The 18,153-nt window shown below is 30.4% G+C and overlaps 1 protein-coding gene across 3 annotated transcripts in view; it reads left to right on the forward strand.

Annotated features, from left to right (window-relative positions):
• Window positions 1–18,145, forward strand: part of LOC136973778 (receptor-type tyrosine-protein phosphatase mu-like) — a 79,439-nt gene extending 61,294 nt beyond the window's left edge. For 2 of the 3 annotated variants that reach the window (XM_067268537.1, XM_067268535.1), the window contains exons 28-46: window positions 1,119–1,161; window positions 1,258–1,396; window positions 5,904–6,061; window positions 6,131–6,258; window positions 9,377–9,464; window positions 12,497–12,573; window positions 12,654–12,690; window positions 12,842–12,939; window positions 14,826–14,948; window positions 15,041–15,189; window positions 15,275–15,410; window positions 15,493–15,642; window positions 16,302–16,401; window positions 16,472–16,551; window positions 17,024–17,161; window positions 17,229–17,354; window positions 17,423–17,577; window positions 17,640–17,775; window positions 17,854–18,145. In XM_067268537.1, the coding sequence (XP_067124638.1) occupies window positions 1,119–1,161; window positions 1,258–1,396; window positions 5,904–6,061; window positions 6,131–6,258; window positions 9,377–9,464; window positions 12,497–12,573; window positions 12,654–12,690; window positions 12,842–12,939; window positions 14,826–14,948; window positions 15,041–15,189; window positions 15,275–15,410; window positions 15,493–15,642; window positions 16,302–16,401; window positions 16,472–16,551; window positions 17,024–17,161; window positions 17,229–17,354; window positions 17,423–17,577; window positions 17,640–17,775; window positions 17,854–17,925 (2,133 nt within the window). In that variant the 3' untranslated portion in view covers window positions 17,926–18,145. The remainder of the gene's footprint in view (window positions 1–1,118; window positions 1,162–1,257; window positions 1,397–5,903; window positions 6,062–6,130; window positions 6,259–9,376; window positions 9,465–12,496; window positions 12,574–12,653; window positions 12,691–12,841; window positions 12,940–14,825; window positions 14,949–15,040; window positions 15,190–15,274; window positions 15,411–15,492; window positions 15,643–16,301; window positions 16,402–16,471; window positions 16,552–17,023; window positions 17,162–17,228; window positions 17,355–17,422; window positions 17,578–17,639; window positions 17,776–17,853) is intronic. The other variant, XM_067268536.1, reaches the window with a different exon arrangement.
• Window positions 18,146–18,153: the final 8 nt, after the last annotated feature.

Raw genomic sequence — 18,153 nt, forward strand, 5'->3', positions numbered from 1 at the left:
ACTTTGCATTTCTTTTGTTTTTGGACAATTTTGAACAAACTGAAATGAATTTCCTTTGTTGCTAGACTAATTCATTAACACCTGCACCTAATTTCAAGGGTGGGAGAAGTGTCTGAGGTGGGTTTGAACAAGAGTTTAGACCAGATATATTTGCGGAAGTGGTTGCTTATTACAGTTGTTGTATGTTGTTTCTGACCAAAAATCAATGCCCGTGGTAGTTGTTTAATACAGGTAACTTATACTAAGACTCTATGTATAAACTATTCCATGCTCATTTTTGCCCATTTTGACAGCATCAAATGCAGGTGCCTAAGCAGTTTTTACTTTACTCAGAATCCTAACTTTGCAAGAATTAGATTAGGTTTTCCTTTGTTTTGAGCATATCAAATATTTCAATTACTTTATTTAAAATAATTTTAATGGTTTTATTTATTATGATGGGCTATTCTTACATGTTCTTTCAAAAAACTTACAACTTCTACCTTGCATGTTCATTCCATTTTTTTGTTTGAGTGTATCTCAAAGGTTCTTTTTATTGTATTTCTCAAAATTTAAATAATTTTGATGAGGCCAAACACCCACCAGATTACATTGGGGTACTTTCTGCAATTATATTTATTAGATAATTTAGAATATTTTGGAAGAAAAGAACCTGCCCAGAGCAGGACTCAAACCCACAACTCCTGCATACCATGTGGATGCATTACCAGTTACACTACCTGAGCCTCCATTCCAATCGCCTCTTCCAGAATTTGGATTTGAATATGATATACCGTTCTCAGTTACAAATTATTCAGTAATTAATTAAATATAATTGCAGAAAAGTAACCCGGTATAATTCAGTGGTGTTTGGCTTTACAAATTTATCAGATTTTGTGAGATTTATTTATGTATAATTTTGATGATTTTTTATTTCTTAATTTTTTAATTTTAAATTAAGATGTAAAAACATGTAACATAATTTTTAATTTTATTAAATTGTTATTTCTTTTTTTTATTTGTTATATTTATATTTATGTTTGTATATTTGTTAACTTGGCAGAAGATATCAATTGTCCTTTGGGACTTTCTTCTTATTTGTAAAAGTAAATAAATACTTTTTTTTTTAATATTATTAGAAGAAGCAATCATCTATCTCTGAAGCAAGACAGCATGTTATTGGTATAAAATTTAATTTGATATTATACAAAAAAATTTTTAAAATTAAATATGTTTAATCTTTAAAAAATTAATTGAATTATTTTATATAAATTGTAGTTAGCTATCAAAGTGATGACAAATTTGAAAAATCTATACTTGGATTACCTTTTTTACATTTTATCTTCATAATCCTTGGAATGTTAGTTCTGCTCATAATTGTTATTTTTATTGTTGGATTAAAAATTCATAAATATTGGTAAGTTTACTTCTAATTAATTAATTACAATGAAATTTTATCTGAAATTATTTTATTATGAAATCCTAGATTTAAATTTTATTTCTTTTTATTGTTTCATTTATTTTTTAATATTATTATGGTATAATAACATTAATTAATATACTACATATAATAATGAATGGACAACTGCAGAAAACTTTTCAGAGGGGACAAAGCTTGGAGACAAATAATTACATGATTAAATTTTTATTTAATTATTTAAATTTGTTGGATGGATAATAATAATAAGCTCACATTCGTGAATTAAACACAAAAAGATATTGAGAAAGAACTTTTATTATAACAACCATTATAATGTAACACTTCATAAAATAAAGGATAGAAGGAGCAGTTGTTGCCAACTGGCAGAGAAATAATTTAAACTAATAAATAAAATAAATATTGAAACTCTAGCATTACATAAGGAAGCATAATATTAATATACATGTGCTAATAAATTTTTGGGGGTGTTTTCCACAAGTACATCACAGAATACACATCAAAGCATTCCATGGTCAAGGGTGTAAGATTACATATCTCAATCACACGTTTATGATTATAATTTGTGGAATTTTTTACTCAATACTAAGGAGGTACAAGTGCCCCATTTGCCTCTACTACAGATGCCCATGGTGGCAGATATAATAGTTGAAATACTGGCTGAATTCAAGCTCTGATTGAGATGTTTTGGATGTTATTAGAGCTGTAGAGCATACCTATAGGAGCAACAAAAGTCAAAGGAACCATACCTCTACAAGTGTCCCTTTGCAAGATACAGCACCCAAAAATCAAGTTGTGTTGCTCCACTAAGGTTATTGCATTTAACTATTTAGCCCATGCAACTATACCAATTTTGAGTAGCCCAGTTGACGGTTCATGGAATACTTGATGTTATACAGTTTTAGAGGTGTGGGGCTTGTCTCTACATAGGCACTGAGGTACAAATGACAGCATGTAAAGCATCAGTCAAGGCAAATGATAGCGAGTCTTGGCCGATGCCAAAGATGGAGAATAGGCAGTAGTACTGGTATATGAAAAAACTAATTTTTGGAGGTGAATAACTGTCCAGGGGGCTCAATTCAAGCTCTGAATGAGACATTTGAGACCTTATCAGAGATGCATACCTACAAAAGCAAAAAAGTCAAGGGAACCATATCTCTACAAGCAACCTTTTGCAAGATACAGCCCCAAAATTAGGTTGCATGAGATCGCAAGTCATGTGGCTCCACTAAGACTATCATGTTTAACTACTTAGCCCATACAACTATGCAGGCTTTGAGTAGCATACTTGACTGTTTGTAGAGTACTTGATGTTATATAGTTTTAGTGGCGTGTGGAGGCTCACCCCCACCCAGGTGCTGAGGTGCGAGCATTGAAGAGCACAACTACATGCAAAGCATCAGTCAAGTGATAGTGAGCCTTGACGACACGGAGCTTGGAGAATAGACAGTATACTGATACATGTTAAAAACTGATATTTGGAAGCAAATATCTCACAAAGGATTGCATGTACAACTATGGTGTCTTTGACTTTTCTGCTTGTACAAGAAAGTCTACAATTCAGGCAGTCGAAAAACCCCTCATTTGGAGCTTGAATCTTAACAAAATACTTATAATAGCTTTCTCCAGATAAAAATTTTTAGTTTATGTTTTAATAACTCAGAAAATTATTGCATTTCTTAAAATAAATAAGTTATTAAATTTCTGATATATATAGCACTAGAATGCTGTTTTTTCAGCATTATTCATGTTTAATGATGAAATGTTTTCAAAAGTATTTTGATCTTTTCAAAAATGTCTTCATCAGGCAAATGACAAAAGAACATATGCCTGAATGTTGTCATAAAAACATCACCAAACAATCACCTAAATATTCGGGCTGTAACTCCACTAAATTTAATAATTAATACTATACTAAGTAATTTGCTACTAGAGGAAGACGTTAGGCACCATCTCTTAACTAAATTAATAATTATAATTTTTAATAATCTATTAAATAATTTAGAACGTTCTGAAAGAAAAGAACTGACCCAGGTTGGGGCCTGAACCTGCAACCTCTGCTTGCCATGCAGTGTGCTTGCCAGTTGCATCACCCATACCCTGAGGAAGTCTTTGCTTCCAGATGTATTTAAATTTAGATATAATCTTATGTGATTAATCACGACACCGACTGGAGAACAACTCTTACTCCATGGCCTAAGTACAATTCCACAATGGCACTCAATATGTATATATGACTCAAAGCTTGATATGTATATAGAAACATTACCAAACAATCATTTAAATAATTGGTCTATAACTCTGCTAAATGGTTCTAAATTATTTAATACATTATTTCAGATGGTTCTAAATTATTTAATACATTATTTCAAATGGTTCTAAATTATTTAATACATTATTTCAGATGGTTCTAAATTATTTAATACATTGTTAAAAATTATAGTTATAATTGGGAGGGAAGGGGTTAATTAATTTAGTTAAGAGATGGCACCTAATATCTACCTCTAGTAGCAAATTACTTAGTATTAATTATTAAATTTAGCAGAGTTATAGCCTGATTATTTAGGCAATTTTTTGATGATGTTTCTATATACATATCATGCTTTGTGATGTTTGTTATACTTATAGTTGTTATAAAATTTTTAACTTTTAACATCAGATCATTCTCATCATCAAACATGGATAATTATTGCTGAAAAGACAGTACTATCCAGTGTTCCAGTGTTAACTCAATGCTATATATCTTATGAACATTCAGCATGGTGAAAAATTTCTTCATTGTTTATTAAATTTCTGATGAATTTTTTTTTTAAATATTGATACTGATAATTTAGCATCATAAATATGATTAATGTGGTCTTATGGATGCAAGACTATGGGATTTATACAGAACAATAATTTTATTACAGAGTTTGATTCTTTACAATTATGAAGTATTTTCATATTTATAATATAAATTACCAATAAAATTGAAGATAAAGTCTGCTCAAAAGGGACCACCATTTATTTCTTGTGTTCCAGACTATGCACATTCATGGCAACAGACCTTTCTTTATAGGCTACATGTGCTGCCAGAAGTTAAAAAAGTCCTTTAAAAAAAAACAGATATATTCAATTAAAATTATAAAATTTCTATAAAAGGAACTGGTGACATACAGATGTCTTGCTTTTTGTCCATCCTATGGAGTGTTTCTGCTTTTATCTACTGGAACAAGCACTGGAAAATGTCAATATGGATAGTATCTTGACCATCCATATTGACTTTGTCTTCAATTTTATTAATAATAATCTCCATCAGATGAAAAATATTTACCATAAAATATTTTATGTTAGAATGTTATGTATCGCAATAAGTATTTTTCTGAATTCTGTGTGTACTGTCCTTGTAATCCAAAAAATGATTCTGGTAGACGATCATACAGCAATGGTTAGGAAAATTTTCCATACAGTAGAGTCCCACAAACTGGACTTAATGTGGATTGAGAAGATGATGAGTTACAGAAAATGATAAGTTTTATGGCATAATGATGATGCTAGTCTAAATAACAGAATTTTAATAATACATGCAAATTCATATGTACCAATAGTGGTTATTTCTATTTGTAGTTAAATTTTAATTACAAATAGAAACTATTGTCTATTCAGTGATTACTTTTAGGTTAGTGATATTTGCATCATAGTATTTTGTTATATTCTTTGTTGTAACACATGGAATTGATGCTATTACCAAGTGTTGCCAGTGAAGAACAATAACTTATTTGATACTAGTGTTAAGTTATAGAGGTAAAAATTACATCATGTGTATGCTTTTTTCTTTTTTTTTTTTTTTAATGTCACAACAAGTTTTCCAGAATATTATGAAGAGTTGAGTTTCTGGGACCTAACTGTATATGCTCATATTATTAATAAATGTTATTGTTAATAATTCTCTGCACTCAAAGCTAGAACTACTTAAAATCAGAGCACAAAAAACCTTAAACAGCTTTAATTGTTTCTAGCAGTTTAATCATAAAGTACAAATGTTTTCAGCCGTTTTGAATGGCCTTCTTCAGGTACAATAAGGTCGGTTGGAACGTTGGTTAGCAGATATTTAGAAACAACTGCTAGAAACAAAGTGTTTAAAGTTTTTTGTGTTCTGGTTATTGTTAATTCTCTCTGATATAGTGATATCATTTCCTTCTGAAGAACTTACTATTAAGTGCTTCTTATTTTGAGCTTTTTAATACAATAAGTTATTTGAAAAAATAGAAAATGCTAATAAACATATAAAGAGACATGTAAATTAGCATTTCCTATTTTTGAATTTATTTATGGAGTCATTTCTTACAGAGGAGGATACTAAATTATTCCATTCTTCAATGTACTCCATTCAATGTTTTTTTGTTCTTTTCAAATTTTATCTGACTGCATTTAAATTAAATATTACTTCACTGTAAATCCAAATTAAAAATAATGTCAGGGTGATTTATTTATCTATTTTTGATAGTCAAGATAAAAAAAAGAAACAACAGTGTTTTACCATTCATGACCCCGTTGTATCGGATGCTGTCACATGGTCAGTAGCATATAAAGTTTCTGATTATGAAGCAACTGATTGTCCGGTTGTAAATTGTGAAAAAACTCTTCCATTGTATATTGCTAAAGGTATTTAGATTTTTATTTAGAAACTTAGAATATTTAACTCTTTTAATAAAATATTTTATTTATATAAAGGATCTCTCTTAAAAACAAAAAAAACAAAAAAAGAAAACTATTCAGAAGATCTTAATGTTGATGATTTAGCTGATTACATTTATAACAAAAATATTCATCCATCAAAGAATTTTGCAGAAGAGTTTCAGGTAAATATTATTAAATTTTGTTATGAAATTTAATACCTTTCCAATAAATGTATAAAAAAAAAAAGGTGTCAGACTCACTTTGTGAGATTGTCATTAGAAAACTAGAGTTTACAGTGCTCCCATTCCTAACATACAATTTCATTTATTAGAAATGCTATATGGATGGTATCTTGACCATATGGAAGTACAAACCAAATTTAGATGCTTTTCTTCAGCTAATGAATAATAATCCTGTATAGTTGTGGCTATTGATGGAACAATTTTGTAATTGTTCCACCAACAATCAGATTTAGGGTTACTGCCAGAGTAACTGTCATAGAGTTGGCATCTTTGATTGAACCTGTATATAATTATATCACAAATAAATTAATTAATTTTTCTCACATCTACTGCATGTGGGTGTTTGCCTTAGTGGGTTAACAAAAAAAACTCTTTTACATCTCACGTAAATGAACCTATAAATGAAACAAATAAACACTTAACTTTTTCAACATCAATCTTTCACTTACAGAAAAGCAAGTCTGTACAAAATACCTAAAGCCAACCTTCTAACCATTCTACATTCTACATCTTTTGACTCTTCAACTACAAAACTGCAGCTTTCCATGTGCTAATTAAAACATGACTACACTCCTGCTCTAAGCTCACAGATTGTAATAAGGAGCTAAACAGGATCATCAATCAAGCACTATAAAATGGCTTCTGACAGCATATTATTCTCCTCCTCATTAAGCACATTCCAAACACTGGACAAAATACATGTATGCAAACTTTTTCCTTCTCTGCATTTGGTCTATGTGAATCATACTCCAAAACCCTTTAAGCAATCATTATATCCATTGCTAATAATAATAATAATGACGATGATGATAAAAAATACATAGCCTATCAATGCAACTTAAATCTATAGTTTCCTATATGAAGTTATAATGACAAATGAAGCAGTTGAAGTGTACATCATTCTGACCATAAACAAGGAGACTAGCATCAACAGTGTATTTCAGGTACGTCAGAATACCTCAAGATTCTTTAATTAAAGGCTTGAGGCACCTACTACGGCATGCCTCTTTTCAGGATCAATCTAGTATGCCAATCAATCCGATTGCATCCACACATAGTGTCGTTGTCATCATGCTGGATAAAAACTTCAGACAGGACGATATGTTTCCCAGGAAGTTCCCTAGTATTTATACATCTATATACAAACTATATGTTGACAACCACTATATGTTGACCTTGAGACAATGTTCAAGGTGAAGACACGACCAGGCAAAAACACGTCGACCAGAAGAGTGAGGTTAACCTTGGTCTGACGTCACATAGGTTGGGAATGGTGGTCAAGCATCTTGTTGCCAACTGCCACAGGTTCATTGAATATAAAGACAATATTAAAAGAGTAGGATCCACTACATTTGGTTTTAAGAATATGGTTTTAAGAATAATTTTATCACCTGTTTGCTATTATTATATATCAGTAAATAATCGTCAGCGTATCTCATTACAATTTTTATACCTGGAATATTGTTTATTTTTTCATCGATGTTTTTCATGGCTAATTCTGATAATTTTGGCCCCATCTTTGATCCCATGCTAATACCGTCTATCTGTCTATAAAATTCATCATAAACCTCAAGATAATTCCTTGTATAAGCAAAATGTATTAGATCTATTAGTGATTTATCTAGTTAGTGAATTAAGCTAGTTTCTATTAGTTTCCATTTTATATTTGGGTACATAGTTTTAACATCGAAGCTTATTAATTTATCAGTGCTTTCCTTTTTTAGTTTCTAGTTTATCAACAACATACAGAAAGTTTTTAAATCAGTATTTATTTGTTGATTTAATAGAACTTATTTAATAGTAGATATGTTTTCAGTAAATACAGGATGTCCATAAATTATTCACTAAATTAAGAAATTTGAAAAAAAATATCCTGAAAAGATATCAAAAAGTTTGTATTTTATTCTGTAACTCAAATATTTTTTGCTAATGGTTTTCCTGGGCAATTTGCACTTTATATGTAGTCAGTGTCAACTGCTCATGAACCACTTTGCATACAGTTAATCTAGGAATCTGTAGTTGAAGGCTAACATGAATGGATTTGCTAGGACTGCATCAAAATTTTTTCTAGATAGTGGTGGCTAATTTTTCACACCTGCTAGGCCTACCTCCATATTTCTGATGTAAGACACTCCCAGTCTCTTGAAATTGTTTCAGCCATTGTTTAATTGACTGTTCAGTTGATGGATGTTTATGAAATTCACATACAAACCTTCTCATAACTGTCTTTGGTGATTTTGTTTCCCATAGCCAAAGAACACACTTTGCTTTTTCGCTTATTGACACCATGTTTGCTGTAATGCTAGTGTGGTATTCATGCCCCATGTTCATTTTTTTGTTTTCCTTTCTCTATTCCGAGCTGTTATGACACCTCACTCAAACTTATTACCAGAGGTGATAACGGTCTCGATTTGGCAAATCGAGACTGTTCAACCAAAGAGTTGTCCATCAAGTGTTCAGCCAAAGAGGGTCACCCAGGCTGTTTTTGTGGAGCATTCTGATTGGAGGAAAGGAGATTGTGATATATAGAAAGAGTATAAGAATGAATGAACTGAAGTGACAACATATTTTTCCTTCAATCGGCTTCATCTTGTCTAAAGTGACCACCAAGCAGGCAAGAGATCACTGAACATAGGAAGGTGAGCATGTGTAGGAAGAAACAAGAGACTAGTGACTCTTAATAGAAGGAAGCATTATCCTGAATATACAGTACATATTTATGGTGATTTAGTATATAAGACATTGTCGGGATTATGTACCCTTATTTAGCAGGATTACATTGTTTTCAATTATGTATAAATATATATAATTCCCACAAAATTGTTCTCAAGTGAAGGGAATTACACTAGATGAAAGTGATTTTTTAATGAACCATGTGTTGCCACACATGTGGAGAAAAATTTTTTGAAGTATAGGAATTGCTGTAAACATTTTCTTAATATCTTTTCCAATCTTTTTAATCAAATTCTTAATCTGCTGAATAATTTATGGACATTCTGTACTATACTTATGCTTATTTATTTTTGTCTTATAATTTTGTTTGAATTATTTTATTTAGAAACTACCAAGAGGGCAATGTCTACAATGGTTGGTAGCCAAAAAACCTGAAAACATCACAAAAAATAGATATGGGAATTTATTACCTTGTAAGTAAACTATTACTTTATCTAATATTTTGAATATTTAGAACTAACTGATAATTTTGGGCAGATAACCTGCAAGTTACCTGTATTTGAAAGATAATTTGAAAGGAGATGTGGGTTATATGCTGATTTTAAATTTCAGTTTTGAGTTAAAGTTGATTCAAACTATTGCTGATAATTTTAATATCGATAATAAAATTATTTTCTGTTTAATTTTTCCAGTCTATCTTATTATTATTACTGAACAAAAGAAATTAGTCATAAAATAAAAATAAATCATATTTATTTATTTTTACAATTGGGATAATTACAATAAATTGTTCATAAACACCTTCCCAATTATGTAAAAAAAATTATTTTATATTAATTATTAATTGTTAAACTATAGTCTGAATAATCTGGAAATTTCTATAATTATTGACAAGACTATGTCTTGTTTATAAAATCATACTGCCTGCTGTCTTATCAGCTTAGAGGTATGAAGGAGTACATATCAGGAGTTGAAATTTGGCACAGAGTATTAGGATCCCAAATCATGCACGCATAAAAAAAACCAGACTTGTAGGTAGTCAGGGGACTGAGAACCGAAACACAATAAAATACAAAATGGCGACACTCTCTACAAACAGGCAGTAGTACGAGATTTGCGCATGCATTGCTCGTTGGTAAGTTGGAAATACAAATATTGCAAAATCAAATTTTGACAAACGTGTGTTGGGAAGTTCGAAAAGTGAATGTTGCTAAATTGAATTTTGACAAACGAATCTTTGAAAAAAATCCATTTACCTGTCCCGTGTTACTGTATTCCCCACATATTTCTGGTCACCACGTGCTAACCCTGACCAATTGACTGGAGATATCTCGTTTCATCATCAGAACTTTTTGAAACTAGACGGCGCGTTGTTATAATTTTATAATAAAACTAGCTTCCAAAGTAGAATTATTTTTTCTTTTTACATTTATTAATATATATATATATATATATATATATATATTTCGTTTGCACAAAATAAAAAAATAATTGCAAACAATACAATAGCCACCATTATTTTTTTCAAAAATGGGAAATTTTTGCATTGACAAAAATTCAACCTGGGGCATTGTGCAATGGAGAGAAATTTCAACATTTGATAGGTTAATTTCAATGAAAATGCATCGTGGAAGACCTCGTGGTCGTGGCTGTGGCCGGAGATGTTTGAACGATTGCGCTCAAAACCAGCGATACCAAAGATGATTGGAGAATGAGAACAAGACCTGCTGTGAGCGTTGAAGTGATCCCGCTTAGTAGTGAGTCTCTGAGACATAGTCTTGTCCCAAATACAGCTCTGCTGTTTTACTTGTTGTAGAATGTTTTGATTTGGTTGTTTATGTTTATATGTATATTTAACAGTGGGACAGTCAATCTGTGTGAATGTTGTAAAATTTTGTCTTTTAAGATAGCTAGATTGAGAACATTGCCCTGATAAACAAGGGTTTAGATAGTCCTTTAGATAGTCCTATAACCAAAAGTCACAGGGGTTCAAATCTGGTGATCATGGCAGCCATGACATTGAAATAATAAGTTAATTGTTCTCTCATACAGAAAATATTGTTGCAGTAAGGTGTAATTTCCAAAAGTCCCAGACTAAGGAGAACCTGATTTAATTTTTACAACGAAAACGGCAAGACTACAATATTAAGCGCATGAAGTTAATATTACAAAGCTTTCCCAGTTTAATTTGTACAACGAAATGGCAAGACTACAATATTGAGCACGTGAAGTTAATATTACAAAATTTTCCCAATTTTCTGGTTTTGGCACAAAACTAACTATTTCACCTTGTATAATCCAACTAATAGAAAAGTCCTGAGGTAGTTTGTACAGAAGAGTCATTTCCAAAAATGCTGATGCAAACAGATGAAAAAACAAAGTTCTATACACTTCCCCTTTCATAGTTCTGGCTTCCACTTCTCTCTCTCCTGACGAATCACACACCACAAAAGTGGTAAGAACCAAGGGAGTACACCTTAAGTACCTCCACAGTGGCTCCCTCTATCGTGGAACCAAACCGTTAAAAAAAAATAATCAAAATGGTGTTGTAACACCACAAAGGCTTGCACATTTAAAGTTGATATATGGGGATGCACTATCTTGCATAAAGATTGTGGTGTTCAGACAATTTCTCTACTCAAAACTGATTAGAAAACATACACAATGTGCACATAAAGGGAACAGCAGTGCCAAATTTTATCTTAGCAGCTAAATTTTAATGTAAAAATTTTTTCAAAAATTGAAACTGTATACTCAGCACAGTATGTATATATATGTATATATATATATATAATTTGGTTGAGTTCTTTCTACAGATAGCTCTGAACACTTGCTCTTTAATTATGATCAGCTTGTATAATTTTAACTTAAGTAGATGTTAACATATTGATGGAAATTATGTTTTAGTACAATAAAATGCAAATATTTCAAATATAAACAGCTAAATTCATATTTATTTGTGACATTCAATATGATATACCACATATTATATAAATGAAATATAAGAAATGTTGAATAGAAATGTTGATAATCAGCTATGAGTACAGTTATGCATTGATATATACATAGACTATCAAAAAAATAACAAGTTAAAAAATCAATCATTTTTCAAAGTATTTTTATAAATGAAAACGTAAACAATCCATTTTAATGACAAGAGTGGGGTATATCAAAACAACAAATCCTTTCAGCCATCAGTCTAAAGGTAAGTTATGCAGTTACTTACATATTGTTATTTACTCTTCAAGATAACATCAGATAACCATTAAAAAGAGAATGAATGGGTCATAAACAGATAATGAAAATATCTGGCATTCATTAAAAAGGAAATTCACTTAATGTTGAACAATAATCAGATGCCAAGCTGCTTGAATTGTCTAGCTCTCTTCATAAAATAGGAAGTAGGATGGCAAATTTTTACTGTCAAAAATTCTATTTCAAAATAATTTTTGATCTTTAAAATAAAACAAGAAAAAATAATAATTGAATATGATCAATTTTTTAGATGATGATAATCGAGTAATATTGAAAAGTATGCCAGATGCCAATTCATCAGATTATATCAATGCCAGTTATATTGATGTAAGTTTCGACTGTCTTTTAAAGTAAATACTAAAACTACAATCACATTCTAAATTTATAATTTTTATATTTATTTCTAGGGATACAATCGAGTAAGAGAATATATAGCAACTCAAGGTAGACAGTATGTTTTGTTATAGTTTAAGCTTTAACATTATGCAATAATATATTGTACTGTATTTTATGTATGCTGGTTACATGAGATAAATATTTCTTGATAAAATGGGATTAAGAAAGATTTTTATAAACACTATTAATTATTTTTCAGGTCCAAAAGAAAATACGATTTCAGATTTTTGGAGAATGGTTTGGCAAGAGAATTCTTCTGTTATTGTGATGGTTACAAGCTTAGTAGAAAATGGAAAGGTATTTCTTTCAACCTACTTAAAATCTACTGATATTAATTACAGCCGAGTCTGCATAAGTCGACCCCCAAGAGGAAGTGGAAATGTGTAGACTTATCCGATGTGACGACTAAAGCAAAGTTGGAAAAGAACCACAAAACTACAATTAATAAAATACAGTAGTGCGTTATACAGTAGTATAGGCTTACAATGCATTGTGTCCTCCATTTACAATTACTCTGTAGATGAAAAACTGAAAAATTCGTTTAGTGTTGTTTGTTTTGAGCACTTAACTGTCTCGACTTTCTTTTTCAACGATCATGAATGCCTTTAAAACATCATCTTTGCAATTGTCAATTGTTGGCAAGTAACGTCTAAGGATTCTTAACGCCTCTGGCACGAGAAAATGCAAAATTGGATTCTGGTGTGACATTGATATAAATTGTATATTTTCTTTTTGTTTATCTGTTATTATTTTATACATAAAAATACATAAAATGTTAAGGCATTTTTATTAATATGTATATATTTATATATATATTAATTATATATTAATACGAGGGTCATTCTAAAAGTAAAGAACGTTTGTCTCTCTAGATATTTTTCTTTAAGATAATGAAACAAAACTTATTTTACAACACACATGATACCTTAGCTATTTTTTTGCATAGTCGCCATACAAATTTAAACATTTGTTGTAGCTTATCACCAGCTTTTCTATGCCTTCTGCACACTCAGTTACCGCCAAGTTCTAGAACCAGTCATTAACGGCCTCTTTCAATTTGTTGTCACTTCCATAGTAATTCCCAATCAATCAAAAAAGCCTTCAATTTGGAAAAAAGATTATAATCACTCGGAGCCAAGTCCTAGCTATAAGGAAAATGTTCAAAAATTTTGTCAACACAGCAGCATGCAGATGTGCATTATTGCTGCTGCGTTGACAAAATTTTTGAACATTTTCCTTATAGCTAGGACTTGGCTCCGAGTGATTATAATCTTTTTTCCAAATTGAAGGCTTTTTTGATTGATTGGGAATTACTATGGAAGTGACAACAAATTGAAAGAGGCCGTTAATGACTGGTTCTAGAACTTGGCGGTAACTGAGTGTGCAGAAGGCATAGAAAAGCTGGTGATAAGCTACAACAAATGTTTAAATTTGTATGGCGACTATGCAAAAAAATAGCTAAGGTATCATGTGTGTTGTAAAATAAGTTTTGTTTCATTATCTTAAAGAAAAATATCTAGAGAGACAAACGTTCTTTACTTTTAGAATGACCCTCGTTAAATAAATTGACTCCCCCTCCTGAAAAAAAATGAGTTTGCACCACACGTGCGGAGTGAATTTGTTTTTCAGGAGGAGGTGATGATTTATTGAAGTGTGGGACAGCAAAATTATGTCGACTTATCCAGTGGTGACGAGTTAAACGGTGTCGAGTAAACCAAAGTTTTTTAACATTAATGCCTAGGTAAGTCAGCTGGGACACAGAAAACTGACTACTTAACCGATGGTGTCGAGTTATCCAGGTGTCGACTTATGCGGAATCGACTGTATATTATAAATTTTAATTTTCAAATTATATATTTTATTGATTATTTGCTACGTTCTAATCAGCACTGATAGTAAAACCCTAGTTGTCATACCCTTTTGTGCCATAATTCCCTGTCAATAAACTATACATTCTTTTGGTTGCTACCATTGAGTCCAAACGTGTTATTTCCCAATCCACTCACATCTCGTAAATACATTCCATTATTTATTAAAATATTTTTATAAATTTCACTTAAATTTGAAAAGTCATAAACATATTGGATATCACGTTTTGTATGTATTTAAAGTGATTTATAAACTCCTGTTTCCATTTTTCTATGTTATGCATTAGAAATTAAGATATCTTTTTTATATAATAGAACAAATGTGCCAAATACTGGCCAGACGATAGTATTTGTCATGATGATCTTGAAATTCTGTTAAGCCATACAGAATCTTGCATGGATTTCATTGTTCGCACCATACTTATTCGTAAAACAAGTGTAAGTGACATTTGTAAAATTAAATTTGTTCAAAACTAACTGACAAAACTTTTAGAGAGGAATTCTTAAAATATTATTGTTTATTTTAACAGATTGGAGAAACTAGAAGAGTTAAACATTATCAATTTTTAGACTGGCCGGATCACAAAGTGCCAACGAGTGCATCCTCGTTACTCATCTTAATAAGAAGAATGAGATCGGAAAATCCAAATGTAGAAAGTCCAATAATTGTACATTGCAGGTATTTTAACTTAAATAATTTGGTTTATATAATAGAACTATATAATATGCTTAAGACTAGACCGTTACACTTCTGTATAATTTAGTGCCGGAATAGGACGATCGGGTACCTTCATCGTTCTTGATGCATTGCTACAACAGACCGAAAGAGAGAAACAAATCAACATATTGAGTTTTGTGCACAAAATGAGAACTCAGAGAATTGACATGGTTCAAAATTTGGTAATTATATAATGATTTAGAAAATATGTCAGAATAATTAATGCACGTGACTTTCAATACAGATTATTTTTGTTCTTTACAGGAACAATACATATTCATACACGAAACAATACTCGAAGCAGTGCAGTTTGGAAACACTGCAGTTATGGCTGATGATCTTCCTCTTTATGTGAAAAATATTTGTTGTATAAAGGCAGATGAAAAAATATCAAAACTCGAAAGTCAGTTTCAGGTATAATTTCTTAATTGTTTAATTCTTAGTACTGTCATATATTGATCATTCAAACATCTTATATTATGGTATACTGGCCAAAGCATCTGGCATTATCTGTAGAACCGTAATAAAAATGTTGTAATTAGATAAAATTTTGTTATTACTGGATATATAATGTAGTGTATAATGCATTCATTTATATATATCTTAGCATTTGAAATCTTATGGATAGCTTCAAAATTACATGTGAATGGTCTTCCATTTCAAGAATATACATGTAATATAACGAAAAACCAACTTGTTAGCCAAACTTAAGTTTAAACCAGGGATGGGCAACCTTTTTCTATGTAAGGCCCGCATTTTAAGACTTTTGAACTGATGCGGGCCGCATACAAGAGAAAGAGAAAAAAATGTTGGTAAATCAGAATTATTTATTCATATATAATTATAAATTAGCATAGGTATACTTAATTTAGCTTCTGGAACTGATGTAAACATAATATATTGGAAATATTTGGTTAAATATTCGTCACTGCTAGTTTTAAATTAGTTTTGATATATCTGTTAGCTGGTTTCTTGTTTTAATTTTTACTAAATTCATTGCGGGAAAAACTATTCACATACATAAGTTGTAGAAAATAACATTTGGATTTTTACATATAATTTTTTCTTATTAGGTTTTATCAAAAATTAAGAAGAGAATTGAAGCTAATGATTGTTCTGAAGCATTGTCAGAATTAAATATCTTTAAAAATAGAGAGTTAATGATTGTTCCAGGTAATTTTTCACTTATTCTAATGAATCATTTTTTATGAATTTCTTTAATCAATTTTCTTCTGTTAATCAGAAAATCAGAAAAGTATAAAATTGAAATCATTCAATTCAATTGAAGATGGAAATAATTACATTAATGCAATTACTGTGGATGTGAGTTATTTATATATATATTGTTAGAATGTACAGTACATATAAATTTATAAAGTCAGAATATTTTCTGTCAACTGGTAATTCCCAATTTTAAAAATTTCTACAATGAAAACTATTTTCATTGTAGAAATTTTTAAACATTTAGTAAATGTTCATAATAAACATGTTCTCATAGCATTTTGATTTAGTCAAATTAAAGCATACAGAGACATTTGAAACTGTTTCAAAAACATAGGTTTATAATTTGAACATGTTTATAAGCCACTCTTAGAATTTCAGTTAAGTAATGATGGGTTGGTTCCTAAGTGTTAGACTTTTATAGGAATTAGAATTCTTGAAAATATTTATTTAAAATAAAATTTTAGCTTTTCTAAGTTAAACTGAATGTGTTGATTTCTTTTGTGATATTATTAAAGGAATCAAACATTTTGGTTCCTTTATATTTACATAAATTTTATGTTTTTTATCTTAGGGTTATAAGCATAAGGATGCATTTCTTGTAACGCAAATGCCTCTCCCTCACACTATTATAGATTTCTGGAAGATGATATATGATTATAATTCACCTCTCATTGTGATGTTGAATGATGGTAAAAGAACAGATGATCCGGTAAGATTCTCAGCATTAAAAGAAAATTAGAAATTCTTTTCATCTCATTTATTTATTTCAAATTTAGTCCATTGGACAATACTGGCCAACTGAAGGTTTAGCAAGATATCATTTTTACGAAGTTCAAGTCGTGACTTTTGAAGATCACGGCACTGTTATTGTGCGAACCATTAAACTTATTAATACTATGAATGTGAGTTAATATTGTAAAATTAAATTACTTAGATGTGCAAGATTTCAACATAATTTTATATTAATCAGTCCAGAGAATCTCCTCATCGAGTTGTTCAGTTGCAATTTAAGGAATGGCCACACAATCAGATTCTTCCAAGTTCTGCCTCCATGCTGGCATTACTGAACCAAGTTGACCGCTGGTATCGTGGAACAACTGGTGGCCCAATCACCGTTCACTGCCTGTAAGTGTCTGGGTTGTCTTTTGATATCTTGTAAACATTCTAATAGGTATGTATATTTTTAGGAATGGAGCTGAAAGATGTGGTCTATTTTGCATTACTAGTTATATTTGTGATCAGTTGAAAACGGAACACGCACTCGATGTTTTTAATACTGTAAAAAAGTTACGAGCTAATCGACCCGAATTCATTACTTCTCTGGTATAAAATTAATACAATAATCTTAGATTTTATTATTTTAATAAGTGTAATTTTATTGACTTTTTATTTTATTTACAGGAACAATACAGATTTTGCTATGAGATTGCACTAGAACTTATCGATTCATATTTGTTACACAGATTAAATTAAAATTTTTACATTTGATGGGTTTTCATACAAATTTATAAGAAATTCTCATGTGTTTTTTATGGCATAAACATCTTTTGTTGTAGTAAATAAATGTTAAAAAATTTTCAAACATTCCAAATGGATTTTAAGACTTAGGTGCAAAACATAAGTATCATCATAAATTTAGTAGTCTACAGGCTTAATTGTAATAAATCGAGAGAGAATAAATGCAATTACAAATGTGGAAAG

Source organism: Centruroides vittatus, unplaced genomic scaffold, assembly GCF_030686945.1.
Source record: "Centruroides vittatus isolate TY-2023 unplaced genomic scaffold, ASM3068694v2 contig_329, whole genome shotgun sequence".
In the NCBI taxonomy this organism is placed as follows: Eukaryota; Metazoa; Arthropoda; class Arachnida; order Scorpiones; family Buthidae; genus Centruroides; species Centruroides vittatus.